This window comes from Cibotium barometz, chromosome 17 (assembly GCF_041138505.1).
Source record: "Cibotium barometz isolate CiBa-2024 chromosome 17, ASM4113850v1, whole genome shotgun sequence".
Classification (NCBI taxonomy): domain Eukaryota; kingdom Viridiplantae; phylum Streptophyta; class Polypodiopsida; order Cyatheales; family Cibotiaceae; genus Cibotium; species Cibotium barometz.
In genome coordinates this window covers 47,264,897-47,284,228 of record NC_141062.1, presented here as the reverse complement: position 1 = coordinate 47,284,228, position 19,332 = coordinate 47,264,897, and the positions used below count along the sequence as shown (strand labels likewise).

General features: G+C 45.3%; 1 protein-coding gene across 4 annotated transcripts; it reads right to left on the bottom strand.

Moving 5' to 3' along the window:
- Nucleotides 1-2,041: 2,041 nt before the first annotated feature.
- Nucleotides 2,042-18,709, bottom strand: LOC147630093 (glycine-rich domain-containing protein 2-like). Of its 4 annotated transcripts, none has more exons than XM_086811713.1 (10): nt 18,392-18,709; nt 16,685-16,845; nt 10,480-10,591; nt 10,064-10,333; nt 9,814-9,960; nt 9,410-9,721; nt 8,482-9,038; nt 7,248-7,372; nt 6,991-7,154; nt 2,042-2,860 (listed from the first exon to the last, which is right to left on the bottom strand). In XM_086811713.1, exons 3-10 carry the CDS (start codon nt 10,573-10,575, stop codon nt 2,258-2,260), a joined length of 2,274 nt encoding a protein of 757 aa, XP_086667839.1. In that variant the 5' UTR covers nt 10,576-10,591; nt 16,685-16,845; nt 18,392-18,709; the 3' UTR covers nt 2,042-2,257. The 4 variants fall into 4 exon arrangements, with proteins under 4 accessions (XP_086667839.1, XP_086667838.1, XP_086667836.1 ...); XM_086811712.1 differs by having other exon boundaries at nt 6,991-7,157; nt 18,392-18,705; XM_086811710.1 differs by lacking the exon at nt 18,392-18,709 and having other exon boundaries at nt 6,991-7,157; nt 16,685-18,019.
- Between the last annotated feature and the right edge of the window lie 623 nt (nt 18,710-19,332).

Genomic DNA, 19,332 nt, shown 5'->3' with positions numbered 1-19,332 from the left:
GGCAACACTCTAAACCATTTGCTTCTACCATCTTGGATTCATGCACATGGCAACACTATGGGATATGCAAAAGTGTGAAAGATGGTAGAAAAAACACCACCCACGTATATGGAAAAGTAAGCTTCCATTAAAGCAAATATTGTTTCTTTGGAATTGTTTAGTGGGTGTCCTTCCTATTACCTATTGTGTCCCATCCAAACCCTTCCAAGGAATATTTCCTTGCGTATTGTTCTTGCAGGCATCACATAGAACTTCCCTTCCAAGGGATTATTTTCAATGTGGAATAAAAGTGTGACTGTGCCTAGACAATGAATATGTTGAGATGCCACTGTGGTGATTGGGCAGGGGTATCTTTTAGTGAAGGTTCCCCGAGGAAACATGTTTCATGAGACAAAAAATTGTACCCCTATATCTACAAGAGCTAATTTTTGGGCGAATTTCTAACCACAATCGGACAGGCTTCACCTCCCATTCTTCCTCTTTGAGGTTGACCACTCGAGACATGTTGACCATGATTTGGTGTGCGTGATGCACACGAGTGTTGTGGGATCGTGACCTTTTTGAGCATTGGGGCTGCTTGACAATGCTATGAAAGTGTGTGCATGGCACTCTTTGGGGTTTGGCACCACGCGTGGATCTTCTTTGATGGGAATAGGGATGGGTAAGGCCACTACACATGAATCGAGTTGGACCCGGTTGCTATCCATTCCTGCTTAAGATTTGGGTTGGCGTTGGAGACATGGATTTTAGTCTACATTCCATCTTGGTCTGGTGTTATGGTGTGGTTGGCAGAGGCTTGTGTTGAAAATTTGTTTCCTGACTTTGGAACGTAAATGTAGGGCTAGAAGCCTTCTGCTTTTAGGACCCAACAAAATTTAAGTTGTTGAGCTTAAACTGGGGCATTTGAGGTGACTGTGGGGATCCCTTTTGAAAGCTTGGCTCAAGAACAAACCCCTTCTTGGGTGAAAAGGCTTTAAGAGGGGATCTCCTCATTCCGAGCTTGGAAAGAGTTTCTCCTCTCCAAGCCACAGTTATAAGTGCGCTACAGATTTTGAAAGAAAGGCATCTGCAAATGGTCTAACCTTTGCCACAAAAGGCAAAACAAATGGATGTATGAGAAGGAATTGGATGCTACTCACACTGTTATCACATTTGACATTCTCTAAATAATTGAGAGAACTAGCATTTGGGAAAAGCATATACTCTATTGGATTATGGGGAGTAATGCTTAGCCTAACAGAGAGTTCTCTCGGCATAACCAAGAGACTCTGCTACCCCTGCTCGACTGTCAAAAAATACAACTCAGAACTTATAGGTGCCCTTAACCAGAAATGGAACCCCACAGATCCACTACATGTGTGAGAGAGAAGAATTACATGGCTTGCCTCACCTGGCTTTTCCGTCACCACATGGTGTGGGTAGGGAAGAAAGCTCAGCAGTAGGCGTGGCAAGTGGGCTTTGTGAGCAATGCATTCTAAGAGTCGATCTTCTCAATGCTTGCCCCAAATCAAGGCAGTTCTAGTCTATGCCTGAAGCACACTTTATTGAGGGTATGAGAAAGTGGAAAGAGATCCTACCAGTGCAAAAGCAGCTCAGCCAGCCCTTCTATTTTTGCGCCTTTTGGAAGTGAAGAAATAAAATTGTTTTTGTTAACATCAAGTTTGCTCCTTCTCAATTCTAATGTTTTGACTCATTGCCAGAGAAACCTTCGTGCATTATTGAAGCAATGGAACAAGGAGAGTGCCTGAAGAAGGCTTGATAGGATCTACTAAAAAGGGCAGACCAATGGACTGTAGAATCCATGTATCCATGCTCAGAGGAGAGAAAAGAGCACCTGGCAGCAGCTTATAAAGATTGGCATTTTGACCAATGTGGAATCGTGCATGAAAAGCAGATGCGGGCCGATGAAGCAGCAGCTGAAGCTGCAGAGAGCACTGCTAACAACCTAGCGGTGGGGTGGAAAACACCTAAGGAGAGCCTCTTAGTATGTCTACTTCCATGGTGCCCAGTTTTAGTAATCCCTTAATATTGTGCTCAGGCATTTCTCTTTAAAAACATTGTATATAACTCCTACATATAATACTGAAGCAGGTTTTTTTCAATTGAGCTTTAGGTTCTTCACATATCTATGGCTGTCCATTGCGGACAGAAGAGATCACGGCCATAACTTGCTTGGACTAGCAATGTTTCCATCCATTGCCCGCCCCCATTGCCTGCCCATCCATGAAGTATGGTTGTGTGTGTAAGCTGCATTAGACTAGCGAGATACTGCAGGAACCTTGGTTTGGCTGCCAAAGCGAGGCAGGGATGCCAGCCCAAACAAATGGTCACCTCCATCACACGCCAAGGATTCACATGATCCCTTGCTGGACATTTTGTAGAGTCCCTTTGTGCTCCCTGCATAAAGCCAACTTGTGCCCCTATACATTTGTTCACTGGACCCTTTGGGCAGAACCTCTTCATTGTCCACTTCAGCTAAGTTTACCCTCAACACTTCCTCTGGATTCAGATACCAAAACATTAGCTCTGATGGTACATCTTGCCCTCCTTCCATCACTACTGAACCCCAATCCCTCTTCCCCAGTTCCTTCCTAATCTTTTTTCTTCTGTATAAGTTCCGCAAGGTCCTGCTTCCCAAATCTGCCACACCCCTCTGTGTTGCTGTGCATATGAGCATGACCAAGAGCACATCCTCCTCTTGCAAAACCTCCATAGCTGACATCTTCCAGTTGAAGAGAGCTGTCGCCCTTCCTTGTCGAGCTTCAGCAGTGTACCGTACCAACGTTACAAAGCCTTCTTCTTCCTCTGGCACTGCAGATGGTACCTCATACTGCATGTGACGCCCGTTAAGAAGCCGGACCTGATAACCTTTAAAAGTTAGCTCTCTCTCTCTCTCTCTCTCTCTCTCTCTCATGGATGCACCTGCAGATGTGGTGCGCACACACTTATCACTTACGCATGCGGTGCATGCATCCTTGTGTGTGCATGTTTCAAACACATTAGCTCATCAAATGTGATAAACAAACAATTATTTGGCCTCTTCTTTGAATTGGCTTGTTGAGCTCAAGGCTGTGGAGGTGGTTTTGGAAGCGGAAGTTAGGTGTTGCCTTCAAGATACTTTTGGGCAACTAACAGGTTTTTGGGGACCACTCTAGGGTTTTGTTGATAGCCAGGGCATGCAGCATTCTTAGGTAGCGAGATGAGAGTATTACCCTCGTAGTTTCCTTGTATGGTTTTTACCTTTCCTTGACTGCTGCTTGTCTTCCTTTCTGGGGATCCATCGTTTTGTGTAGCCATCATCATAGCCTTGGGCAATAAGCAGGTTCCTCAACACCCAGCATTTGTTGTGTAGGTAATGGTATGAGGCTTGGTTAATATTTGATGGATAGGCTTGGTTATTCCACCCTCATGGTCTAGTAACACCATTGTGCAGATCCATAAGGCTGAAGATCCATTCATTAGATCCAAACAACTACCGCACCATCATGATTGGCCACACACAGGCCAAAATCTATGGGTCAGTGCTGGAGTCTGAGGTCTGGCAGCACCTTTGCAGAGAGACATGGGCACAGAGCTAGGGAACAGGAAGGTTTCTAGAGGACCTATTCCACTTTGGATCTCTATTTACATTGACAGCCATCATTGAGGAGGCCAGATCGAAAGGGCAGAAGGTCTATGGCTGCTTTGTGGATTTCCACAAGACCTTTGATACTATACCCCGAGTGCATCTTCTTAGACATCTTCATGAGTTGGCTCTTCCACTGGGCATGATATGTGGAGTCATGGCATTGTATGAGTCGGTGACAGGGAGAGTTTGCCCTCCAGAGGAGATTTCGGTGCATGCTCCACAACAGGCTACATCTTGGGAGCAAGGTTCTACTTTTGAGGCGAGATCTCGTATACCCAATTAGTTGTACCAGACATTGCGGGACTCAGGGGTAACACAATTGCCTTCACCTACAGCAGGGGGTCCCCATCAATCGGAGCAGTTGCGTACCGCGACATCACCTCAGGAGAACCCGTGCACACTGATGTCACGCATCGAGAAGGCCTCAAAACCTACTCATATTGGGGAGGCACTCTGCAAACCAACTTGGAAGCAGGCCATGGAAGCAAAGCTCGACTCTATTGAACGGAATCAGACTTGGGAGCTAGTTTCTAGACCGGCAAAGCGGAAGGTGATTGGTGTCAAATGGGTCTATAAGACCAGACGGGACTCTGGATAAGCACAAGGCCAGGCTTGTGGCCAAAGGCTATTCTCAGAAAGCTGGCGTGGATTTTGATGAAACTTTTGCGCCGATGCTCGACAGTCCTTGCTCTTGCTACACACTCTCATTGGCCCATCTTTCAAATGGATGTCAAGTCAGTATTCCTCCACACGGAACTGAAGGAGGAAGTTTATGTGGAATAGCCCCCAGGATTTCAAGTTCCTGACTCCAAAGGTATAGTGTACAGGCTGAAAAAGGACTTGTATGGTTTGAAACAAGACCCCAAAGCTTGGTACGAGAAGATTGCTGCTTTCTTTCAACAGAAGGGTTTCAAACAGTCAGTGGTGGCTGATCCAAATCTCTACATCTTTCCCGAGAAATGGTTATATACTCTTATCATTCTCTATGTGGATGATTTGATCATCACAAGCAGCCATACATTTCACATTGCTCAGACAAAGGTTAACCTCAGTAAAGAATTTGAGATGACAGATCTCAGGTTGCTTCACTTCTTTCTTGGATTGGAGATTTTTCAGCGCTCAGATGGCATATTCATTTCTCAGCAGTGGTATGTTGCAGAGCTGCTAGAGGCTTTCAGGATGACAAATTGTAAGCCAATCACTTCCCCCATGGATCCCGGCATCAAACTCTCCTCTTTTGGATCCAATCCAACGGCAGATACACTTCTGTACAGGAAATCGGTTGGTTCCTTGATTTGGTTGCTCAACACATGGAAAGATTGTGCATTTGTGGTGGGAATGGGACAGCCTCGGATGGGGAAGATGGAGCGGCTGCCATGAGAGTCCTCCGAGGAGCTAAGGCCAACTGTTATAGACCACATGTCGTCGTCAGAGCTATCGAGGCGGAGGAACGGGGAAACAAGGGAGCACAGGAGGGAGGAGGATGAAGGCAGATAGACAACGGGTGATGAGGCCACCTGGGCATAGGGTGCGGGTAGCTGGGCGGAGACGGCGGGACCGAGCACCACCAGGGCACAGCAGGCAGAGAAAAGGAGGCCGGCAAAGCGACGGAGGAGGAGGGCGGCAAGCTCAAAGGGCCGTAGGGGGAGGAGAGGGCGGTGGGCGAACGAGAGCAGGGCAGTGGCGGTCGAGGAGAGCAGGGCGGCATGCAGAGAAGAGGAGAGTAGGGCAGGCGAGAGGGTCACGGGCAGAGCAAGGCATGGCAGAGGAGAGCATGGCGGCAGCAGTGATGAGATTCAGAGGGTGAGGGCAGGCGGTAGGGGGCACAAAAAAGGAAAAGTGGGGTGCACCAAGCTCAGGTGAGGGCTGGCACACAAACATGCATGGGGGGGGCGGGGGGGGGGGGCGGGGGGGGGGCAGAGACATGCATGGAGGGGGAAGGGAGCCCAGTATGCGCAGAGGGAAGCTCCACTTGAGGACGTTAACGGGCTTATCCGAGCTGACCTCTTCAAACTCATGTCACATGGCTTGATCCATTGCAGCTTCCTACGAAGATGCAGTTTTACCATAACCACTTTATGGGGCTTATAGAGGATGGCTTCATTGAGAAGCCTGGATATCTTCATAGACACATGTCACATGCCATGAGGTTGCAATCCGCTAGATCAGAGTCTCATCACATCGCCTGAGGGTGGAGACTGGGCGAGCAAAGGGAATTACCAGAGAGACCAGGATCTGCCGATCCTATTCACTAGAGGTTGAGACAGAGGAGCACCATCTTTTCAGATGCCCAGTGTCCTATGAGATACAAAAGAGGTTTGATTGCCTATTCAAGGAGGGATTTGGCTCACTGTCTTGGTTCATTGATTTCCCGGACCAGCAATACCTAGGACTCTACCCGATGGAACTGTGCCACCACAGATGAGCTATGCAAAGAGGCACAGAGGCAGGCCTCAGATACCTCACAGCCAGCATCACGAGTTTCATTCATCCGTCCCAGGATGGAAACCCTCACCAATGACCATGAGAGATACCCCTGAGCCGGATGCCCCTACTTGATGGCCCAAGCAGTGCACACTGACAGCGCATGTGCCATCCCACCTCCCGGGTGTCTCCTTAGACAGAGCCATCCAAGTGCAGCAAGCTAGTGGCCCAAGACCTACCGGTCCAAGGAGATGCTCCACCCAACAGCTTCAGATCCAAGAGATCCTCCTGAGATACAGGAGTGCCCCTTTACAGGCAGTGGACAGTCATAGATGTCGAGGACCCACTTTGATTCCCTCACATTGTATCATCAGTGCAGTGTTCCTTTGTTGGCACTTACAGGGCTGTTTGTTTTTACTGTTCTTTCAGCTCTTATGTTTCCATGATTCTGTCACTTTATGCACACATTGTAACACTTTTGGTCTCATATAGACCCTTTTTTGTAGACGATAATAGAACTCTCTCTCTCTCTCATGCATGCACCTGTGCATGGAGCACGCACATGCATGTACATAAGCACGCACATGCACACCCTACCTTAATAGAACTCTCTCTCTCTCTCTCTCTCATGCATGCACCTGTGCATGGAGCACACACATGCACGTACATATGCACGCACACGCACACCATACCTTAATAGAACTCTCTCTCTCTCTCTCTCTCATGCATGCACCTGTGCATGGAGCACGCACATGTATGTACATATGCATGCACACGCACACCCTTTGTCACTCCACCATTCACATACCAGTGGTCACGTGGTGCATGCATGCATGTGTGATGCTTCAATCATGTTAGCTCACCAATTGTTTTCTCAATCCCTTAAATCAACAGAATCACAAGGGTTTTCTGTGAATTCATATTCACTCAATACCTACCATTCCAAGAGGATTTCCTTTGACTGAAAATCGTAAGTGTCGCTCCCATTCAAGGTCCTCTATGGGCATCTGTATCGTTAGAGTCTCACCGGTGGAAAATGACCATTTCATTTTATACTGCTCAAGCTCATCAGCGACAGGTGTTGCAGTGGCAAGAACTTCATCTGCTATAGACACCACCGTCAACAAGGGTCATCACTAGAACATCTATGTATGTGATAAAATGAAGGTCTGAAACTTGAACCCTTCCAAATTACCTGGAGCGATTCCAATGGAACCAGAGATGTAATTCCATCCTCCCCCGTGAACACGAATTATCCTTTCATTCCAGTCAACACCGATAGGTCGCTCATTTTTGCTTCTCCACACACCTGCGGCAACCCTGCTTGTCATCCAGTAGTTTTAATCCTTGTAAGAAGGCATAACACTTCACATAACAAGAAGCTACATGTTTGAATGATAAAAATTGTGAAAAATGGAAACATTTTCCAACAAAGTAGACATTTTCGAGAAAATAAGTTTGGAAGCATTTGGGCACCCGAACAAGTGGGAACAGGACGTCCATGGCCAAGGACAATGTGGACACCCTATGGATTCCTTGTATGGTATTGTGAACGAACAGCCAATAGCCAACCAGCCGACCAGCCATCTAATGTGTATGTAAGGGCAGGGCAAGGGTCATTCATAGAGCATGAGAGATAGCGTTTGCAGCCAGAGCTCCCACGCCAGCATACATGACATGTGCATCAGCATAGCACAACTTCCATAAGCGTTTTCATGATGCTCACCTAGAGGACAACGAGTTAGCACATGCATAGCATCAGGTTTGCACAGCGTTCAGTTCAGATCCGACGACAACATTGTATATAATAGCCGCCTGCAGGGTAAGTTTAGAGGCTGGTTATAGCCAAGTTTGGGAGTGTTTGGGCACCCAGACAAGTGGGAACAGCACATCTATGGCCAAGGAGTTCATGGACACCATATGGGTTCATTGTACAGGGTCATGGAACAAACAGCCAACTGGATAACTAGGAGCCAACGAGCCAACCAGCCATCTGATGTGTATATATAACGGCAGGTCGAGGGTCATTTATAGAGCATGAGAGACAGCATTTGCATCCACAGCTCCAGGGCAGCATACATGACATCTGCATCAGCATTGTACAACTTCCATGAGCGTTTTCATGATGCTCACATGGAGGACAGCACAGTCATCAGTTAGCATATGCATGGCATCAGGTTTGCACAGCATTCAGCGCTCAGATCCAGCTCAGACCTGAGGATGACATTGTATATAATCATGTTTTGAGCAATATACAGTAGCTTCTGCACCCATGTTACATTTATATTATATATGTTTGTACATACATGCATACACGTAGGTATGTCTGTCTGTCTGTCTGTATGTGCATGAAGTACTTAAGTAAGCGTATGTGTAGAATTTGAACTTGTACTTTCCTGATAGATGGGGCATCTCACAATGGCACTTACCGGATACGAATAATGAAGCACTCCTTTCCAGCATGATTCAAGACCGTGCGTGACATCCAGCGGCCTTCTTGTGGTTTGTTCTTGTTCAATCTCAACATCATCTTTGAAAGCATGGCACCAGCATTATCCGTAACTCGATCTGACAATGCCTTGAGTAGGTAGGGTGCCTGAACTGGAGGCGTGATTGAAGTCAAAATGGTCCAAGTGTCTGAAACATGGCTCCTCTTTTTCATGGCAAGGGGTTTCTCGCTTGCCAAAAGTGCTTCACTTTCTAGCTCTTTCCAAATCAATGTGGCTTGTCCCAGCAGCTTTGAAAAGCAAGGGGCTCCAAGGCACTTTGTTGTATGTGACCTGAGCTCTAAAATCAAACCCTTTGAACTAACCTCACATTGCATCCACCATAATTTGTGCCATGCCATGTCATATCGGTAGCTTTGAATCGGCACATCTTGTTGCAAAAACTTGCATGCTTCCATTGTTCGCATGCGCACAAACAGGTCATCTGCATCTCCCTGCAGCTTCTCACTACTCTTTGTACTCTTGACATGAATGCACACCTGTGGATTACAAAAGAACAAGTTAATGAAATTAAGTTCAATGGAGCTTATCCTGTGGGACTGTGATCCTCATGATGTCAACCAACAGAACCTTGCAGTTGCCAAGTGCAGGGTTTTAATTAGTACCTGCCAAGTGTTTGGTGTTAGATAACAAATTTTTCAGCTATATAGCAGTTGGCACGTGCTATCTAATCCTGGCAGGTGCTATATAGCAAGGCAATTTGTTCTTTAGCACCTGCCAGGTGTTAGTCAATACTTACGAGTTAAAATGTAATCCCTCTCCCAATCCACAAAAATCATTAATAGTTAGAATGTGATCCCTCTCCTAATATACAATAAATTATTAATTGTTAGAGAATATAATCCCTCACCTCCACTACATATCTGGGAGTAAGAGATGCATGCTTGGAGTTTAAGTCAGTGCTCTGATGATGCCAGTTAACCGAGACCGGTATACTTTCCGACAATGTGTCCAAGGGGGCGATGGTCCCAACCATGTTAACTTGTTGACACAATGCACCTGCCCTTTCATAGGGATGTCCAAAAAGGATTTCCCAAGTTCTCGCAGTATGTTCAAAAGCTTGCAACATGCTATCATGTAACTGCTTCTGAATAAGGGAACTGTTATCTTCTAGAGATCCAAAAATTCCTTCCGTGTCAAGTGCATAAGCCACAGGAGAGATCTGTACTGCAAAAATCGCATCAAGCTTTGAAAACTCAATATTTGCCTCATTAGCTTTATCTTTTATTCTCGAGCTTAATTCTGATCTTTTACCTGATGAGTTTTCCACATAAGCTGTATGTCAGAGGTTGGCATGCAAGCTGTTCTCCCTTTTAACTTGTGTAACATGTACAAAAAGCACTTGTATCTTTCTGTTGCCACCTTTAAGTAATCATCATGATACATGTACGGCTGTGATACCTATACACACATTCAAACGGGCATCATCAAACTGAAGAGTTAACATCTAAGGTGGCCATCATGCTCTCCAAATACACAAAAAAGGCTCAGTCTATGTGAAAACCTGGTTATAGAAAGCACTTTGCTGCAAGACAGCTTCCATAAGCTCCTTGTCTTCTGCTTGAGATGGCCTATGTGTTCGAGAGGTTTGGTTTCTGAGGTTTGCTGGGCTGTTTTTTTGCGAAATTTGTATTTCAAAAGGCTCATTTGGATAGCTTTCATACCAGAGTGATCTGCACCTTTCCCGCGCAGAAGTCTCACTTGAAAGATCCAGGAAAACAGGGACATCGATAATTTTAAGGTAATGCAGTTTGCAAAAATGTTGATAAGACTTCTGCAGAAAAATAATATTAATAAGAATGATATCAGTCATATTTTTTTTCCTTTTGTTTGATTTATAAGAGAAATTTTACATACAAATGGCACCAAAAAAACATCTCAAGCCTCAAGAGAGTTATCTAATGGAGATTGGAGACCAACCGGACTCAAACAATGGCAGAGCCACACCCACTGGACATCCAAAGGTGGTAATAGACTGTTTCCAAAAGCTGATTCGCTTTTCGCAGCAAGTGGCATCCAGTAATTTCGGTACCTGGTCAGAACATCATCGCAAATCTCCTAATCATATCAAAAACTGCAACTGATTCACATTTCCTTTTTCCCATATAATTTTTCTTTTCTCAAAAGTAATGAGAAGAGAATACTTGAGATAAAACAGATAAGAAAACCCTCTTTTGAGGCAAAGTATTGAGGAGAGGCTTCCTCCATGGCTGGCTGCTCTTGGAGGGAGACTACATGTCATATTAGGGGCAAGGAGGAGTTCTTGTGATGAGTACCTGATTAAGGAGTTGTTCTTATGATGAATACCTGATCAAGGAGTTGTTCTTATGATGAGTACCTGATCAAGTGGAGGGCTGATATGAGAGGGAAGCTACGTGGGAATCTGTTCAAAATGTCAAGGCTCAATTTCCCGTATTCATTTCTGAGGACACCAATGGTGAGGGAAAGTATGCTACGTTTACAGGGTAACCCAGGATTAGGAGAGAACCCCACTTGGGTTAATGCTTATAAGGGAAGGCTATAGTTGTAGTCAATAATAGGGTTACTAGCTATTATTAGGCCCAAGCTAAAATTGTTGGACAGACGTCTATATAAGCAGGCCCTAGACTTAGTTGTGAGATACTATCATTAATAATAGGGTTACTAGCTGTTATAAGGCCCAAGCTAAAATTGTTGGACAGAGGTCTATATAAGCAGGCCCTTGACTTAGTTGTGAGATACTATCCTTAAGTAATAGCGCATGGCCCATCCAGACTGCTTGGTGCCAGGACACCCTCGGGGTGTGGCTAGGTGGTATGAGATGCCTAGTCTTCCTGCATTTGGGACAGGGCCCAAGATCTAGCTTTGGCCTCTAGCTCTCGAGGGTGAGTTCGAATGGACTCTATGGCTGGGAGCTGATGAGCCTTAAGCCTTGATCCTCAATGGGTTCTATATGAGAAGGTCCTAGGGTTTGGGTCTGTGAGACCTTACACTCTCCTTCTCTATTGTGTCTTTTTGCTCAGTGTTGATTAGCGTTAGATTAAGGCTAAATCTTGCAGGTGCTTAGCCTTAATCTATGTTTAAGTCTTCTGTTGTGTCACTCATGTGACACAACTGGAGAGCAGTTGTGGTCCTAGTGGCAACAAGAGGGAGGGTAGATGTGGACAGTGAAGTAAGAGCAGTTGATGTCCTGGTGGCAACAGGAGGGAGGGCAGATGTGGACAGTGAAATCGTTCTGCTGCAGCATACAAACTGGCCTCGCTCTGTGAAGTCCAACGCTAAGGAAAGCAGATGATTATGATGATATGGCTACTACATACATATATGTATGCACCAATGCTATTGGTTGGTTTGTTTTATTGCTGTCAGCCAGGTCCGCGACCTGCTACATGGCACTTGCGCCTGCCCAAATCCTTGTACATGCTATCCTACAGGTGAGGTGTGTCACGTTCTCCCCCACAGTGTGAAGGCTCATATTCTATCGCCGCCACGTCAGCACAAAGACTTGCAAAGGCACCTACAGATAACCATCTTCTATTCGATCCTTCAACACTTTCCATCTGCCCAACCGTCCATGAAAAAACACTACGGACCACTGAGTATCCTCGGTAGCCCATGAGAAGAACGCTCCAAAGAACAGCCTGGCAAAATGCCTCTGTCCAAAACCAGCCACGAATGCATCACCTCACACTGAAGTGTCAAGTCTTGGCCAGAGCGACACTTTTGGCGATCCTACTGGGGACTCGTTTCGAATAGTACTCTGACTCATCTAGACTAATCTTCAGAGCATCCCCTACTCATGCAGACCGGTGTTGGGCATGTTTTGCCCACTTATGGTGTTGGGCTCAGTCATACAGCTCAGCTCAAGAGAGCTCAGCTAGGCGGTCTGGAACCACTGAAGTGTCGGGTCTTCAACAGACAGTGACACTTTTGGCGATCCTACTTGGGTTGACTACTTGGGAATGAGTATTGGAGAGCGAGCGTTGGGGATTGAGCTCGCTAATAATTTATTGGAAGGAGTGTGATTACTATGTCATGACAAGAGTTGTGGTCACGTGTGTAATTTCTAGTGAAGCTATACACATTGAGACTGCATGGAAAATGATGGACGCTTATCCAAATCACTGCGTTACCGACGCAGTCAGATAAGACCAGACGGAACTGGTGGTGAGCCATAGCACACGAATCAGTTCTAGAGAGAAGACCTAAAACAACAAGTTGTGAGGGAGGCAAAGCTCCAAGATCAAGAAGATCAAGATTTAGAAAACCAAGAAATTCAAGAAGATCAAGAATTTCAAGAAGGACAAGCCAATGGTACAGAACACCTACAGCTACATAGTACAAGATAGAAGGCAGGAAGGCCAAAGAGAAGCTAGACAACCTCAACCAGTAGCAATGGCACTTAAGTACCCAAAGTTCAAAGTGAAGAGTAATAAAGATCCTGACGCTCATGTTTTCTCATTTGAAACCACATTTTTGACCACCAAAGCTCTAGTAGTTCAGAAGATAGAGTTCTTTGCAACAACACTGGGGGTGGTAAGCAACCAGCTGGTATGCATAGTATGGTCTCGACCACTTCCAAACATTTGATGAGCTCAAGAATGCTTTGTTGAAGAGGTTCTAGAAGGACAACACAACCACATAAGTGATGGAGAAGGTACAAAGGCTGACCCAAAAGAAGAGGCCCACTAAATGCGACAGAGTTTAAAGCACTCTTAATGAGATTGGATCAAGCAGACAGACCAACAACAGCTAGTCTGAGCCAATGGTTTGTTGGAGGATTACAAACGACATTCTAGACAGTTGTGGCCTCGTCTAACTTAGAAACCCTCACATTTGAGCAAGTGGTGGAAGGAGCAATGAGAGCACAAAGAATCATGAGGAATAGCAAGAAAGAGAATAAGAAGAAGAAGAAGTTCAAAAAAGAGAAAGAGAAGGAAGAGGAGTCTTCAATGTCGGCGAAGTCTGGTGAAGACACTTCTGACTTCAACTCCAGTTCACATTCGGATGCCGATGAAGAGCGAAAGCCCTGGAAGAAGAAGGGCAGGAAGCAAGAGGCGGTGGATGTTCAAGAATCGAAGGCCACCCTGGCCAAGATTACCGGAGGACACACGAGAAAGAACGGTTCCTGGACTGAGACCAGACATCTAGTGCACATGGTGAAAGTGAATGCCACACCCTAGATATTGCAGGAAAAGCCCCCAAGAGTACTGGCGGTAACAAGGTCCCAACGACCGGTAAAGGAATTGGCAAATAAGAGACATGATCCAGAAGACCAGATGAAGCCAGAACAATGGGTGGGACAACAAAGGATCCATGAACAAGTCACCAAACTTGTGAAGAATGCACAAGGAGTGATTTGGAAAATGCCATGCCTACAAGAGCGAGCTGAGGACAGTCTAGATAAGACCACTCTGGCTAGGAAAAGAGAGGAAATTGCTACAGGAAAGAAGCCACATGCAAGTATGGATATGATAAAGGAAGGGTTGTAAGTGCCAAAGAAAGCCCAAAGCGACCCAAAACAAGAAAGTCTTCTTGCAAGAAAACTTGAATGTGAACCAGGAGCAAGACACGAATGGAATCCTAATAGGAAACGTTCAAGAAAGAGAAAAGCATAAGCAAGGAGAGCCAAGCAAGAGAAGCAACAAGTCCCTATGCCCATGCCAAGGATGTAACACAAAGATAGAAGGAAGAAAGTTGTGAGGCAGGAGATCAAGTGGACAGGCAAAAGGTTACAGGGAGCTGCTACGTCACATCCTAACTGATTTCTTGGAGGAATTTCACTGAGAATCAACCACAGATTCTCTTCCTTGGCGCTAGGTGAATTCCAGAATAGGGCTGGTTGAAGTTTGGTCCAGGCTCAAAGGAGGCTTGTTGCAAACTGGGAAGTAGAAAGTTTTTCTATCTCAGCTTAAACCTATATGTATCCTAGATTGTAAGGGCCCGTTTCTTCCAGCTCCTGAGGCCATGTAGTTGGTCACTACCACAGCCACAAAACACTAAGTTTCCCTCAGTTCCCTCGAGGTAGACTACCATGTCATCAGCAAAGCAGCTCCTCGGTCCCTAATTAGGTAGGTCTGTGTAAATGCCTTTTAAAGAAGTTGCTCATGTCCTCTTCCAAGAGCAAGAAGAGGTATGAGGCAAGCAAGTAGCCTTGACAGACACAGTAGGAGCTACAAAATGCTCTACTCCCTGTCTAAGCACTGGGTTATGTGACAGGGTGTGACACACATACGAGTATAGTAGACATCAGATAGCAGCCGATGGGCATGGTCCGACAGTGTGAGTGACACATGGCATGATGATGTGGGAATGGTGGCATTGCCCTAATGACATGGCAATCAGGTACAGCTTGCTGACAACATTACTACTAGCCAACTAGGAGCATTGGTGCATATATAGGGTAGCCAAATCGTCATATTCATCTACTTTCCTCAGTGTTGGACTTCACAAAGTTTCTCTGGAGGCAAAGTGCTAGCCTCATTCGTCACAAAGAGTTGCATGGACCCACCCCCCTGGTCATGGTTGGCCACTTGACAGCCAAAATTTATGGGGTGATGCAAATAGTTGTGGCTTTGTATATAGAGAGAAAGAGAGAGCTCTCTTTGAGATTAGGGGCTGCTTTCATTGCCTATCAAGAAAGGAGTATGAGGACCAAAGGTGTGTGGCACTCTTTCTGCATGAGATACAGACACACAGAGACTCACTCATGAAGGAACAAAGGAGGCAAGAAGAACATAAATAGTGTCAGACACTCCTTACATCCTTCTTCCAAAGCATTGGACCGTACCGAGCCCAAGCGACAAATGACGAGCAGGAGACACAAGTGCACCAGGTTAGCGCACACATCGAGAGATTGCAGCCACAGGGAGTTTCTATTCTGACATCCAAACTCCTAGGTGCTGCTAGATGCCCTCGGACGACATGCAGAACACATCAAAGACCCACAGCTCAGCAAAAGGGACCAACCATCATGCAATGCCGGGCGCACACTCCTCGGGGACACGGGACCATTTTTTATCTTATGGCAATCCATGGGTTTGGATCATCCTCAAGTACATCGCCAGATGAGGACTTGAGATGGCTCTGCAACCCTATCAGGCTTTGACATATCATGCATTCATTGTCTGTCAGTGTCTTCTCAGCATACCTATGGGTTTCCACCTTTTTTCCATTTTCATCATGCTTTGTTCAGATTATAGGGGATGCCCGATGCATCTCCCCACCGATATTGTATCATCATTGGTCTCATGGGTCATTTTCATGTCCCAAAGACTCTCTCTCTCTCGCATAACGGTTTTCCACTTTGTACTCCCTAACCAGAGATCCCAGGTTCAAGTTCCATTCCCTACACTTCAGTGCCATCATATGGATCGAATGTTGTCTGCTGATCTGGCTATGACATTATAAGAAGACTCTCTCTCTCTCTCTCTCTCTTTCTTTTTTTCTTTTTCCGTGGAAATGTGTATGTATTATGTACAGCTATCTACGAGAGCTACATGGGTGATGCCACCTATGTTGGTTTTCAGTCAGGCCCCAAGTGGATTGCTCGAGCCAGAGCATGATGTGATTTTTGACTTCTTCCGATGGATTGGGGCATGGCATATATGGTTGACCAGGAATGCTTTCTTTTTTGATGCTGCGACGGGCATTCGTGGTCACCTTGGCCGCATTCGGGGTCTTCTGCTCTGGTCGATTTCTTCCATGGTCAAGGGACATGTGATTGATCAGCTTAAAGCTGACCCATGGATTCGAGCATTATGGGCTACTCCTTTCTAGGATTCTAGATTTTTGATGGCAGGGGCTGCTTAGCCTCCTCTCTCTCTCTCTCTCTCTCTCTCTCTCTCTCTCTCTCTCTCCGCCAAAATGCATGTTAACTTTCTCAAGAATATTCTGTAACTGTGAATTGAATCATTGATCACAGATTATATTTCAGAAAACATAACTTTTTTTCCCCGGAGAAAAGACTTCCATTAAGTATGAAAAAAATATACAACGGGGATATTTCCCCCTTGTTTGGCAAAAAACATAACTTTTCACTTGACCCTTATACAAGATTACACACAATCAAATGACAAGAATCAAAAGCTGCTTGCAAAAGCGAAAGATGAAAATACAACAATTAGAAAAATTGCAGAAAACTGACCTTCTAATGGCTTGAGTGATCAAGGGTCCTCCATGAAGGTGTGGCAGTCCTGAGACAGTCTTTAGAAAGTGGAGAAAACGCTTTGCAGCTGATACCAAATCAATGCTTATGCTAATCTGATCTGTTGATTGAAGCTCTGTGTCATCGTCATTGTTGGTTACCTGCTTGCCATGGGCAGAAGCCATGCTAGATCATTTTTTTAGGCCACTAATCTCAGATTTTGTTGAGATGATGTTACCAATGGTGCTTAATATGATTCTGCAGTTATGCTTTTGGGCAACAAGATTCAAAGACCCAAAAGCTTCCTTTTGTAGATAACGGTAGATTGAATTGTGAGTATCAGATGTTTGGCGAGCTACAGAGTTAAAGAGAGATCAGAAATATAAATTGTGATGTGGGTGCTGTTTTTAGCAAGATAATCTAGGCTATTTTGGGTATAAATCTATGATGAAGAGTCCAAAAAATTATCCGACAGTTGCACACGGCAATTATATGTTCTTGGATACCTCTATTGCACTCTGTTTGGCAAGATGAGGCTACTCAAGCAGCTGCAGCTTTTGTAGATAAGAGACGAGGATAAAAAGCACCAAAAATTGCTTAACAGAAGCAATTACACATATATAAGGCAAGATAAGCAAGCTCAAAAAAGTGGGCAAATTTTCGGATTAGGGCAAGATAAGGAGATTAAGATAAGTATACTGTGACCTCTATTTGGGGGGTTCCTGTTGTGAAGCTCTATCCGGCAAGATATGCTGACTTGTTATAATAGAGGCTCCTGTTTTGAAGCTCTATTTGACAAGATAATGGATCAGCTTCTGACCGTACATTTCTACTGTGTCTTTTGAAAAGATTAGAGGGGACCAAGCAACTTTAAAAAAATGTGTGCTGCTCAGGCCAGGTTTTCTAATGTGTATGAGAGCTCATGGAAAGGACCAAAAGTCCGAATACAAGGCTGGATTCTCTTTTGAAGGCTATTGTTTTTAGTGGCGTCTCTCTCTCTCTCTCTCTCTCTCTCTCTCTCACACACACACACACACAGGCTACAGGTCTCTGTGTGGCCCTCTCTCTCTCTCTCTCTCTCTCTCTCTCTCTCACACACACACACACACACACACAGGCTACAGGTCTCTCTCTCTCTCTCTCTCTCTCTCTCTCTCTCTCTCTCACACACACACACACACACAGGCTACAGGCCCTCAATCTATTTCATGGTTAAGCCCATTTGCTCTCTTTCTCTCTCAGCCTTTCAATCTATTTGACCCATTTCTTCATTGAAGCTCTCTCTCTCTCTCTCTCTCTCTCTCTCTCTCTCTCTCTCTCTTTCTCGGGAAATCTGAGAAATTTTGATAGATGTAAGGGGTAAATTAGAATGTGGGTTGCTTTGAATGGTGTTGATGCTATGCACTGCAGTGCGTAAATGGATGGATCTGTGATTCAACAAGAGAAGTTATAACAGCGAAGGCTAAAGGAGGGACGCAATTCCACGCAAAGGTGCAAAACGTGAGTGTACTGGTGCATGCCAGAACGATCGCAGCAAGATATAAAAGGGATGACAAGTGGTTGAGGTGTACACGAGTGTACAGATAGGAGGAGTCGGTCAGGTGCTCTGAGAGAGGTTGAGCTCTCTGGCCTGTGTGTGTGTGTGTGTGTGTGTGTGTGTGTGTGTCGCGCGAGGGCGCAAATAATGGGTCAAACAAGCAATCGTACCTAGCGTGATGATCTGAGAGTGCTTCTTCTTGCTGACAGCTGGGAACCAATCATGGAGGAACAGTTTCTGTTTTTCACATTGCATGAACAGTATGATCGGCCTGCTCCCTGTGGTCTACACTGTGCAGTTCCCTCCTCCTCTGCCCTACACCACCCATTCCCATGGCAATAGCAAAGGCATCCATTTGTGAGTTACTCCATACACTACTGTACAATTCCCTCCTCCTCCATGGCAATAGCAAAGGCATGCATTTGTTTCCTACACTACCACACAAGCACAAAGGTTCTATACCTGCCTCTGGCATTATGTGTGTACTCACTCCACACAAGCACAAAGGTTATATACTTACCTAGGCATTTTATTTGGTTTTGTCATGTGGCATTGATCAAAATCTTGACACTTTTTTCGACCATCGGATAAAGTAAACTAGAATAAAGTAAATTGGGCCAAAAAAAAAGCGTCGCAACTTTGATCAATGCTATCCATTGATGCCACCTGACAAAGGTCTTTAAGACTTTGTGGAAGATAGTGTTGAGGGTGGTTGGGTGCGTGGGGGGGGGGGGGTGTGTGTGTGTGTGTGTGTGTGTGTGTGTGTACATGATTATTCATATGGTCACGACTTCATAATCCATGAGGATTTTGTTTTAGCTCTTACCAAGTGTTTTACCACCCCTTCACGTCTGGTTTTGAGGTTTTTTTGCAAGTTTGTAGTGGTTTTGCTCACATTTCAAGCCACATCTTCACTAGTTTCAAAAGTGAAAATACAAACTTGGTCTTTGGCTTGAGCTTTGGTGGCCGAAAATTCACTGCGCACATGCATTTGTGTGTGTGTGTGTGTGTGTGTGTGTGTGTGTGTGTGTGAGAGAGAGAGAGAGAGAGAGACAAAGACACACACACAGACAAAGAGAGTCTTTTTTTCAAACAAGGGATTCCTTCCTTC

What these genes read in the sequence shown, in the direction of transcription:
- LOC147630093 (XM_086811710.1), bottom strand. Translation starts at nt 16,869, where the DNA reads ATGGCTTCTGCCCATGGCAAGCAGGTAACCAACAATGACGATGACACA. An exon ending in ATCACTCAAGCCATTAGAAG is followed by an intron (nt 10,592 to 16,684) that starts GTCAGTTTTCTG and finishes TGTTCTGACCAG; the next exon opens with GTACCGAAATTACTGGATGC. An exon ending in CTCCCAGATATGTAGTGGAG is followed by an intron (nt 9,039 to 9,409) that starts GTGAGGGATTAT and finishes TGTAATCCACAG; the next exon opens with GTGTGCATTCATGTCAAGAG.